Source organism: Peromyscus leucopus, chromosome 10 (genome assembly GCF_004664715.2).
Source record: "Peromyscus leucopus breed LL Stock chromosome 10, UCI_PerLeu_2.1, whole genome shotgun sequence".
Classification (NCBI taxonomy): domain Eukaryota; kingdom Metazoa; phylum Chordata; class Mammalia; order Rodentia; family Cricetidae; genus Peromyscus; species Peromyscus leucopus.
Genome location: NC_051071.1, coordinates 77,511,921 through 77,522,972, shown reverse-complemented (window position 1 = coordinate 77,522,972; position 11,052 = coordinate 77,511,921). Strand labels below are relative to the sequence as shown.

The 11,052-nt window shown below is 42.8% G+C and overlaps 1 protein-coding gene across 1 annotated transcript; it reads right to left on the bottom strand.

Moving 5' to 3' along the window:
- Positions 1-1,165: 1,165 nt before the first annotated feature.
- Positions 1,166-10,101, bottom strand: Areg (amphiregulin). The gene is made up of 6 exons (XM_028881887.2): positions 9,968-10,101; positions 8,711-8,938; positions 6,105-6,309; positions 5,254-5,403; positions 2,837-2,945; positions 1,166-1,349 (listed from the first exon to the last, which is right to left on the bottom strand). Exons 1-5 carry the CDS (start codon positions 10,029-10,031, stop codon positions 2,852-2,854), a joined length of 741 nt encoding a protein of 246 aa, XP_028737720.1. The 5' UTR covers positions 10,032-10,101; the 3' UTR covers positions 1,166-1,349; positions 2,837-2,851.
- Positions 10,102-11,052: the final 951 nt, after the last annotated feature.

The following is an 11,052-nucleotide window of genomic DNA, read 5'->3' as shown; positions in this document are numbered from 1 at the left end:
CAGGCACTATACTCTTTGTGGCCTCGTAGCTTTAATGTTCATGAAATAGTGTTCTCCAGACATGCACACATACTATGAGAACCCCTGCAAATGGAGAGAAGAGATGGTGTTGGGTTGTCATGAATATATACTATATAAGGAAAAGCAGTCTCTTCTGCAAATATTTCCTGGTTCTCTTGAAAAGTGACTTTTATAATATTCAAGTCATTCCTGACTATCTATGCTGACCCCAGCAATGAGCAGTGAGAACAATGAAATGTATGTGCATGCATGTGTGCATGTGTGTATGTGCACATGTGTGTGCATGCATGTGTGTTTCAGATGCTTACATAATTTCATACAAGTCCTACATGGAATAGGAAATCTCAGTGTGGAATTACTATTAGCACAATTTATAGTTATATTTTATTTGTACTAAAATGTGATTTGTATGTTAATAAATAAAGTTGCCCTGAATCAGCGCTATTAGAGCCATAGCAAAAGCTGGATGGTGGTGGTGCACACCTTTAACCCCAGCACTTGGTAGGCAGAGCTAGGTACATCTCTGTGTGTTCAAGGATACAGCCAGCATGGAGACACACGCCTTTAATCTCAATACCAACCATAGAAGACCTGGAGGGCTGTACAGACAGTCAGTGGTGAGGCAGTCATGTGGTTGGGTTTACAACCAATGAGAAGGCAGAACAGAAAGTCTATATAAAGACAAACACACAGGAAGTAGGTCTCTCTTGGCTGAAGCAGATCACTGAAGCAGGAAGGGTAAGGCTCTTAGCTCTGACCTCTTGGGCTTTTATCTTTACATTGGCTCTGTGTTTCTTATTTAATAAGACGGTTACTTCTACAACAATTATTAGTGTTTGTGGGAGGAGTAAGGGACTAAAGTTCTCTCCTTAAGGGAACTTTGTAAAGCCAGATGCAGTCACCCATGCCTATAAGCAGGAGAGTCATTCATTTCTACACTGAGACCCCTTTCAAATAAAGTGAAAAACAGACAAATAAAAATGGTAGAGTCAGGAGGAAGTCTTTTTTAAATGATTGATCAACCCAAATGTTAGGAGAAAAGTACCCTGAAGTATTGAGACTTCAAAACTAATATTCAAACTCTCAATATGTTTGTTTAAAAAAGTTTAATGAGCTATAAAATAAATAACACTTAAATATTAAATAAATTATTTACAACATGAAAAAATACTTTTTATCTCCACACATCTCTTTATGTACAGAAATAAGACGATCATGAAAAGTGACAACAGGAAGGCTGAAACCATCAGAAGGCTCCACCCACTTCATCAAAAGGAGGACCGATGTGTCATTTTTGCTTGTGACTTGGCAGTGACTCGACTGTTACCCTGTGAAGAAAGAAAGGTGTAAGAGATAAGCTCTAGTCTGGCATGGCTTTAAGAAAATTTCTAAGAATCAGAATTTCTGTCAGTTTCATTTTTCTGGGATGTCCTAGGAGACATGTTAGATATTCTCATGGAAAACTGACACTTTGGCTTAACTTCATCTTTTATTTCTTTTCAAGTTATATGACTATGTGGGAAACTACAAATACATCAACTGTAGTCAAGAAAAATAGGTTTCCTAACTGAATGTACACTGTTAGACATAATTAAAAACCAAGATTAAGTGTCTCAGTATTTATGATATACAGTTAATTTAGGATAATTAGTACCAGGGGTATAATAATAGTAGCTACCAGTTAATGGGCAGCCACCACATGCCAGCACAGCATATTAATATCCTATTCCACCCTTATGTATTCGTTGAGTCTTAGCCTAAGCACATAAGTGACATATTTCTTAAAGGTGCAGTGAATACTGAGTATAACATTGGGCATGAACAGTTACCTGTTTCGTGAGTTATAATCATCTGGAATGTTTATTGAAAATAGAACTTCAGATTCAGTAGACTTAGAGTGTGTATAGGAATATCATTTTTAACAATCATCTCAAGTAACAACTCCACTGGAGTCAGAAAAAGGGGGTTAGGGACACATTATCTTTCTTAAATGCCTGAGATATGAATTCTTTTTTGACTGACTTAATTTGTATTGCATCCATCTCCCTGCCTCCCTCTTCCTCTGAAGTCTTCATTATCTCTTTACTGTGTACTTTTTACCCAAAATGTACTTAGCTCTCTCTGTTTAGAAGTAAAATTATAGATATTTACCAAACCACTCTCAAACGTGTGCCCCTTGCTTTCTTTAAAGGAACACTCCAATTCTTGTCTCACATAGGGTCTTCTTTCGTGTGATAAGCTAACCTTGGCCCTCCATCTGCTGTGTGAGCCCACCCTGTCATTCTTCTCTTGTCTTACCCAACAGTCATTGGAATGAGGCCATTTCTATGTTTCTAAAATGACCCACTCACCTATCAGTATTGCCAATCCTTCTTCATAATTGCTCTCCTGACTTCCTACATTCTTTCCAGCTCACAAGGCCATTTTGGGGTACATGACCTTTCCTAGCTCTTAAGTGTGCCCCGCTAGTTCTCCCATTCTTGGGAATATTTCCCCATTCCATCAGTTCCAGTCTTCAGACTTCTATTTTACATTCTTCAATGCTTTGATCTCTTACAGTTTTTCTCCATCTATTAAGCATTGCATTCTCTGAGAAAGGACTGGAGTGCTCCACCTCTACATCCCTTTGAATAATGACTAACTACTTAGTCCCTTCACAAGACTGAAGTCAATCTTACTCAAAGAATAACATTTCCCCCAAACAGTGTGCCTTCATAATTAAGAAGGGATTCCTCCTTTGCCTTGAGATCAAGTGCTGTCATTTTTTTTTTCAAAATTATAGCATCTAACTGACAGATGAATTTAGTGGCCAAACCTGAATTGTCTTCAGCTAGGCTATGACGTGCACGTTTCCAGTTTCTTGTCGAAGCTTCTTTCGCTCTTCTGCTTCTCCTTCACATTCCTTGAAGTAGCGTTTGCGAAGCCTTTGGAGAACACAGAAGACCACTGTTAGCAAGTCACCTACCTGTGCAATGGGGACTTTCATGACAATGGGGACTTTCCTCCTGTGACCTCTTAGAGACAAGCACCCTGTGTTGGTTTGTTGCACTGCACCAAAGCCTAAACGCAACAGCAGTATCTGGCCAATTTCAGGGGGGTGCTGCCACCACTATATAAACACATTTTGAGAATACTGGAATGAAAGTGTATATTCACAATGAGAACTTTCATACAGTGTGGAACAGATCCGTGTCTTCTGATGTTATTCCTGAAGAATTAAGCATTGGGGGTGATGGTGTACAATAGAAGGACTCTGTGCACATGAATGAATATACAGAAATGATTTTAAGTTTCTAGTAAGCGATTTTAAATTACTAGAATTTTTTTTGACTGTTTATAAAACAATTTGTGGTTTGTTTATTTCCAAATACAAATGTTTCCTACTAAGTTTATCTATTGCTACATTCTATTTTTAAAACCCCAGGGTTTAAAATTGGGGGGATGTTGTCCACTTCTTTGCATGATTCCTGAGCCATTTCACCACACACTGCCATTAAACCCCAAAGAACTTTATTACATTAAGGGAAAATATTCACTTCAGTTATGTAAAAAAAAAACTCAGCAAATGTGGTTTAAGATTAGTGTTGATTATGTTTCAAAATATAATAAGAATCTGAGAGAAAAAAAATCACTTCTTAACAGTGACAAAATGGAGCTGGGCTACTCAAGAGGCCATGACAGGAAGATCACAAATTCAAGGAGAGCTTGGGAAACATGGATCCTGTCTCAAAAAATAGAAACTGCTATAGATGTAGCTCAGTCACTGAGTACTTGGCCAGCACGCATGAGGTCCTAAGTTCTATCCCCAGCACTGCCATAAGGGAAACAGAGCCAACAAAAAACAATAGTCACTCCATATTCTTCCAGAGGATTACTGAGCACTGAAAGATGAATAAGCTACAAGTTCAGTTATTGGGAAACATCTTGAGCTCACATTTTGTTTTCTATTTCTATGACAAATAATAGTGGTTCACAGGGGTTGGTTCTCTTTTTTTTTTTTTTTTTTTGGTTTTTCGAGACAGGGTTTCTCTGTGTAGCTTTGCGCCTTTCCTGGAGCTCGCTTGGTAGCCCAGGCTGGCCTCGAACTCACAGAGATCCGCCTGGCTCTGCCTCCCGAGTGCTGGGATTAAAGGCGTGCGCCACCACCGCCCGGCGGGGTTGGTTCTCTTTTCTTCCCTAAATGCATTTGCATACAGGGCTTGGGGCACGAGAAGAAATTCCATGTGTGCAAAACATATTTAAACTGCACATCAGACTCCATGTGCATAATGAAACAGCTTTTATCTGCCATTTTATCACTATCTGATTTGAATTTAGGACAACAATAAACAATGGCAGGAGATAACTCCTGTATCCTGAAGAACATCAGTGATGGACCATGTATACAATCCAGTTGTTAAAGTAATTTACCAAGACCTAAAATTAGAATAATGAGTCCACTGCTTTTCCCAAGCCCTAGCAGCAGTGAGTCATTCTACAGCCATGCAGGCCCTCCTCCAGCTTCCCCTACCCAGTGGCTTCTGTTTGAGAGACAGTATCATGCTGATGTACCCATCAGAACAGTCTAGTGAAGGCATTCTTTGGTCCTGAAGTGAGGCATGTGTGTGATCTACTGTTGCCCAGGAAAGAAGCTGTGGGAGGACCATAGCAACAGAGTTTGTCCTTGCTGCCTACACCATGCCATTGGGAGGAAATGTTTCGCTTTGTTTCTTAGTATGTTCCCACACTATTGTACCCAATAAGGACAGAAATAGGTCTCAACTGTAAACCAATTAGCACCATGCCAAGAAACGACAAGCTCAGAGCTTTACATTGTACTGTGAGAAGAGACATAGCTTTCCTTGGCTGTTGATCTAAAGCCCTTCAGGATTTTTTTTAATGCTGAAGAAGTGTATTTGGGGCTATGAGCCTGGTGTGACCCTACTTAGTTTCTGAGAAGCTTTATGCTTAAGCTTAAAATATCCACAGACAATACTAGCACTTTCTGAGGTTCAAGAAATAACCATTATCAAAAACATATGTAATAAAAAAAATACCAATTTTTAAGCTAAAAAATATTCTGGTTCTGAAAGATGGCTTTATATGCCATGTTGATGGTTGTCAAAGTAATGCAAAGTTTGATTATAGTCTGCTAATGGGTCATATGCTATAAAAATAACTGGTGTAAGATATGACAGTAGGGCCTGGTAGAACTTCTGACGAGAGTTAATTCTTAAGTTGTGTAGTACTTACAGGACTGTGACAACAATGCCAATAGCTATGAGGATTACGGCAGAGACAAAAACAGTTAAGGATGCAATCTTGGACAGGTCACTGTCGTCCCCACTGTGAGTCTTCATGGATTTTTCTCCACACCGTTCACCAAAGTAGTCTTGATGACATCTGTAACATCACATTTCATAAATATAATTGTTGAAAATGTTCTGCAAGTTTCAAGTCTACTACTTAATGACAGTCATTTAATTTAACTTAGAAAGGCCATGCCCTCATCAGTACCGCAAAATCATGAGACATGGAATGCATTCTAGCTAAGGATCTTTAAATACAAGTGTGATTAGTTTGAGCATGAGTGTGATATTCCAAGAAGACACAGTAAATCATTCCTTGTGCTCTTTTAGGACCAACTGATGACTTCAATGTCTTGTTTGGCAGTTAATACATTCCACTCTCATTTAATTTGGTGTTAGGGGCTTGTGAGGGCTTGGGGATGTTAGAACAACATAAAAAGTTGTGTGATTAATACCTTAAGGTTGTTTCAATAAAATTTTTTTTGCAAAAAAGGGCTTAAAATATATGTATATTATGTAATAAAATGATGGTTTATACCAGTATTCAGAAAACTACAGCCCCTTTGCCCAACTTTTTACAGCCTGCAAGTTAAGGTTTTTTTTTTTTCTCTTTTTAAGTGCTTACAGTTGAATTGGGTGTATAGACATACTATTGGCCCACAAAGCCTACACATTCCCCATCTTATCTTTTAGTGAAGTTTCTCGTTCTTGGTTTACACATGGGAAAAGTCAACAGTTTTCTGGCATGGTGTAGAATAGGGATGGATGTAGAATTTCATGTGGCTCTCAACCTACTTGCACGTCACTGCCTCCAGGTTCTCGATGTATTTGCATTCACCATGAATGCAAAAATTCTGGAACTCGGCGTCACATGGGCTCTTTTTCTTCTTTTTCTGTCTTCTACCTTTTCCACTTTTGCCTCCCTTTTTCTTTCTTTTGGGTTTGTCTGAAGTCCTGTCCCCTTCTGTCTTGTTTTTCTTGGGCTTAATTACCTGTTCAACTAGAGAAAAATAAAGTTGTTGGGCAAGTTGAGGTCAGATGTCCTGTCAACATTCTCTTTTTATCCTAAAAAATCACCTGAGATACAAGAGACTCAGAAATTCCAGCACTGAGAACAACTTTTGCCTCATTATTTAATTTAACACACACATGATAGACCTGCAGAGAATGTCTATGTCAGATAGTACTTAATCTCTGTCGCAAGCTACTTTCATTATTTTACCTATGTATGTCCATGGTTAGAGGCAATGTACCTCACATGATACAGAGGTTCAGGGAAGAGAGAAGACATCTCCTGGGACATGCACCTGGAAAGCTCAGCACTGACACTTTAAGCCTTTTTGTTTGTTTTTATTATACCAAAAATGTCTCTTAGAAAAGGACAATGCCATTGACTAAAATGTGGTATGAGACAAATCTGTTGATTTGACTTCCCCACACATGTCCTAGGCTTGCTATCTTAAGCTGGAAGTTAGTGGGCCCTGCTCGAGAGTAGTGAGGACTGGAAACTTTGTATTACTGAAAACAATAACAACAACTACCTTCTGGGGAGGGAGGCTCTTTGTGGCATTCAGTCTATTAAAAATGGCACTGAAGTCGCTGTGCCCGATGCTTCAGAATGCCACCTCAACCAATCAGATCTAGAATCCTTAGGATTAGGAAAGGTGTGGTTAATTACATGCTACAGACAGGGAGGGGAAGGTTTGAGGGGTCTAACGCACATTTTCTTGCACTGACCCTGCAATGGGTGTGTATGACCAAGTGTTTAGCAAAGAGGGACCACCCGGAAGAGAAAGCATGGCTGGTCCCAAAGGCAGTGCAAGCACCCATCACCCAGAACACAACAGAAATGTGGGTGGAAGGTTGACGAAGGTGTCAAGGACAGAGTCTCTGTCTTAAGGAAATGATATTAGGGAATTTTTTTTCCCCGCAGGTTACTGTATGGTCATTGACAGAAGCTAAGTAAGGAGTAACACTTATTAAGTGGCCATGGAGTGTTTATACAAAAACTTCCTTCTGATTATTAAAAAGTGCAAGTTAAAAAAAGCCCTCTAGGAGAACTGCTTTAAGTGAATATCACTACACTTCATCAGGTAGATTAGAAGTCTAAGCCAAATAATTGCCACTGTGCTCAAGTGTCACAACAGACGGGACACCCATGGGCATTTAAGCAAACAGCCTTTCCAATGAGTTCAACCAACAGTCTCAGTTTTATACTCTGAGCTGCAGGCCTAAGCACTGGCCACCCGCCCCACTAGTAATTGATGTGGCCTCTAGAAGTGTTGATAACTTAGTCAACAAGCCTTTGAGAGGCCAACTCCTGGACACTGATGGTCTATTCTAATCTCCTTTCCCATGGCATATATTAAACAACAACAAACAAACAAACAAACAAAACAAGTAGCATTGAGGCACTCAAGTAGAATCCTCACTGAGGTTTAACCCTCCTGTCACTTGCCCCAATCTCTGTCCCTGTGTTTGGACACCCGCTCACTCTTCTTCAGCTCTGGGAGACTCCAGAGGAGGAGAGGGAGGAGAGGTGGAAGAGGAAGAGGAGGAGGAGAGGGAGGAGAGGTGGAAGAGGAGGTGAAGGAGGAGGAGAAGCTGCTGGGAAAGTCTCAAAAGACCTTAAAGAACTCTGGAATCACTTGTCCTGCCTCTAAGGGAGACGCTCCTAGATCTGACTCATCAATGGTCTCTTCTTCTCTCAAAATGCAAAGTAAAATGGGGGTAGTGAGCTTTGATCTCTTTCTCATTTAAAAGAAAAAGTATTTTTTTAAAGATCTGTCTGATAAGAGCAAAACAAAAAAAAAAAACAAAAAAAAAAACAAAAAACCAGGGGTCACTAGTGTGGATAAAAACAAAATCTACACATAGCTGTGCTTCTTTAACGTTTCTAGAGGTTGGTCATTATTTCCTCTGTTCCCTTATTTGTGCTAAAATGTTTGTTATTTGAAGACAGGTAGTGTGGGGGAGGGGATACAAATGTTGAGCTACAAGGCCCACAGGAATAGTTGACGACAACCTATGCTCCCAGAATGGAGGTCACGTGGCACATTTGGAAAGAATATAATCAATCTCTGGAATCAAGCAGATTGAAGTTCTAATTCTGACTCAAGTGCTTGCTCCCCAGGCCATGTAACCTTTCTGAGCTTCGGTTATTGTGTAAAACGAGAATAATATTTTCTACTTACCAGAATTGCAAAGATTAAACATACACATAAGACTTTGCTTAGCGCCTTGGACCTGTAGGATGCAACCTACAATAGCCCTTTAAAGGATATCCAATAGCCACACCTAGAAAGCCACTAGAAAACTGAAACACTGTATTTCTTCTGAAGCCACATTGCTAAGATCGAACCACATCTCATAGACAACATTTTCCCGTCTCCTCCACTCACCTCTGACTGAGTCATCTATAACATAGCCGGATATTTGTGGCTCATTATCGTACTCTTCTGAGTAGTCATAGTCCCCCGTGGAGAGTTCACTGCCAGAGGGCATTTCACTTGTGGTAGAGACCTCACTTCCCGCAGGAACCGCAAGTCCACTAGCATTGTGGTCCCCAGAAAATGGTTCACTTTTCCCAGAGGTGGTGTCATTGAGGTCCAACCCAGCCACATAATGACCTGCAGGGAGAGAAGAAGCGATGAGTCCAGATGCTTTTGTCTCGCTCACTGAGCCCTGCTGCGAGACTGTCCTGCCGGTATCAAAGCAGCTACTGCACGTGTGCTATTGTTTGTTTGACTGAGTCACTCATGAAAGCAACTTCACAGTTTGCCAAGAAGCAAACTCAGCCGCTCCAATTACAGTTTCTTTTATCTGGGTTTTCTTTTCCACAGATAGCCTACATTAATTTCCACAGTTTAAAAAGTCCTGCCAAGTCAACCCAGTAGAATCACGTCCCGGGCCATGTCTAACAGCCGCTCACTACAGGTCTAACTCGGCGTACCTTTGTGCCAGATCTCTCCTACCACCTTTTAGCCAGCGCTGGATGTGGAGATACATTTTAAACACTTGTTTACTCCTGTTGAAACTGTATACACACGTAAAATGTGGTGCCCACGGTGGCTAAGAACAAGAATTTTCACTATCTTTATCTATTATTATTATCAGAAAAAGTTGGGCACCTGGTAACATCTGGGGAGCCCTGAGTTCCAGTCCTTGCTTTTTCTTTCCTTTTCGTTGCTTTTATTTATTTATTTTTCTCAAATCTCAAAACCATACTGGCAGCGGTGCTTTCCACCCCTCTCCAAGGACACTTTAGGAAGGTAAAAATAAAATCACTAGACAGAGAGATGAAGATAGCAGACAATGAGCCCTCCTCAAATCCTCCTGAATTAACTACTCTTGTGGAAATTACTTCACCTGTCTGGACTCGGTTTCCTCTGGTGTCAAAGGAAAGGCTGGGCTAAAAGGACCTCTTAGTTCTCCATCAGCTGGATTTTAGTGTAGGTCGTCCCCAGCAGCCTGGTCCCTGGGACGTGCTACAGACTCCTCTTGGCTTCTCTCACCCTCCTGCCTAGCTTGCGCAACTTCAGCGGAGCGAGCTGCGGGGATCCGCTCCCGCGGCAGGACAAATTTCGGGGCGTCAAAAGACAGCAGCATTTAAGGGGCGACTACAGCCCAGGCGGCTGCGGGAGGCGGCGGGTGCTCACCTGAGCCTAAGATCAGCAGCAGCCACAGCACCGGGAGCGCCCGCGGCAGCAGCGGAGCTCTCATTGGTCCCGCGGGCCGGCGGCGTCCGGGTCTCTGTGGCAACACGACGGCGGCCCCGGGCGGCGGGAGCAGCTGGACCGCGGAGCAGCGGGCGAGCACCGGCGCGGGGAGGCCCAGCCCGCCGGGCTCTGGGCGGCGGGAGCGGCCAGCGCCTCGGGCTCGGCTCGGGATGTCGGGGCGGCGGCCGCGGGGCAGGAGGGAGCGGAGCGAGCGAGCGGACCGAGGGTGCGGTGAGCACCTGCTGCTTTATAGGCCCACGGGAGCCACCGCCCGTGACGTCACGGGCCGGCCGTGGGTGGAGGCGGCAGGAGGTTACTACCCCCAAACCCGGCAGGCAGACAGCAGCCCTGAGGAAGTGGGAATTGGAGCCCTGTCAACGCGGGGAGAAACGGTCCCGGTCCCACTCCTGTTCTAAACTGGTGTCGTGCTTGGGAGCTGACAGCCCAAAGTCCCAGTGTCACAGGGCCTGAAAAACCTCTGCGTGGACGTTGATGTTAGCGGGATGACAGACCAGGAGATTGAAGTAGCAAAGTCCCACCACGTTAGGAAGTAGAGCTTTAAGAGCAGCTGCGACTTCGTGAAGTTAGCTTGAAGACTTTGAGAAGGGTCAAGTAAGTTGGTTAACTCTGAGAAGAGAAGGCACCCCCACAGGAGTTGAAGTATGGATGGGTTTGTGTGGCAGCCTAGGGCCCTTTCCCACCTGGGCTCTTAAAGACTCCAAATGACCCGGGATGTCAATCAAACACCCTCTCCAAAACCTGAGGCCCTTTCCCACCTGGACTCGGAAAGATTCCAAAATGACCCAGTTATCAATCAGACACCCTCCCCGGGGCCTTTCACAGCAACACTTGCTGGCCTTTTACCAGTATTAAATTAGGCACTTAAGATTTTAGCTGGACCTGGCCAGACACTGGCACTGAGGACACTGAAATTGAAAGTTGCAGGGAGAAGTTCGGCTGGGCTATGTGATGAAGCCCAAACCCAAGCAAACTTGCTTCCCTCCACAGTCTCCCTAATACCTGGC

Coding starts and splice junctions, on each gene's coding strand:
- Areg (XM_028881887.2), bottom strand. CDS start 10,031: ATGAGAGCTCCGCTGCTGCCGCGGGCGCTCCCGGTGCTGTGGCTGCTG. Junction 8,939..9,967: donor GCTGCTGATCTTAGGCTCAG/GTGAGCACCCGC, acceptor CTCTCCCTGCAG/GTCATTATGTGGCTGGGTTG. Junction 2,946..5,253: donor GGCATTGTTGTCACAGTCCT/GTAAGTACTACA, acceptor TGTTCTCCAAAG/GCTTCGCAAACGCTACTTCA.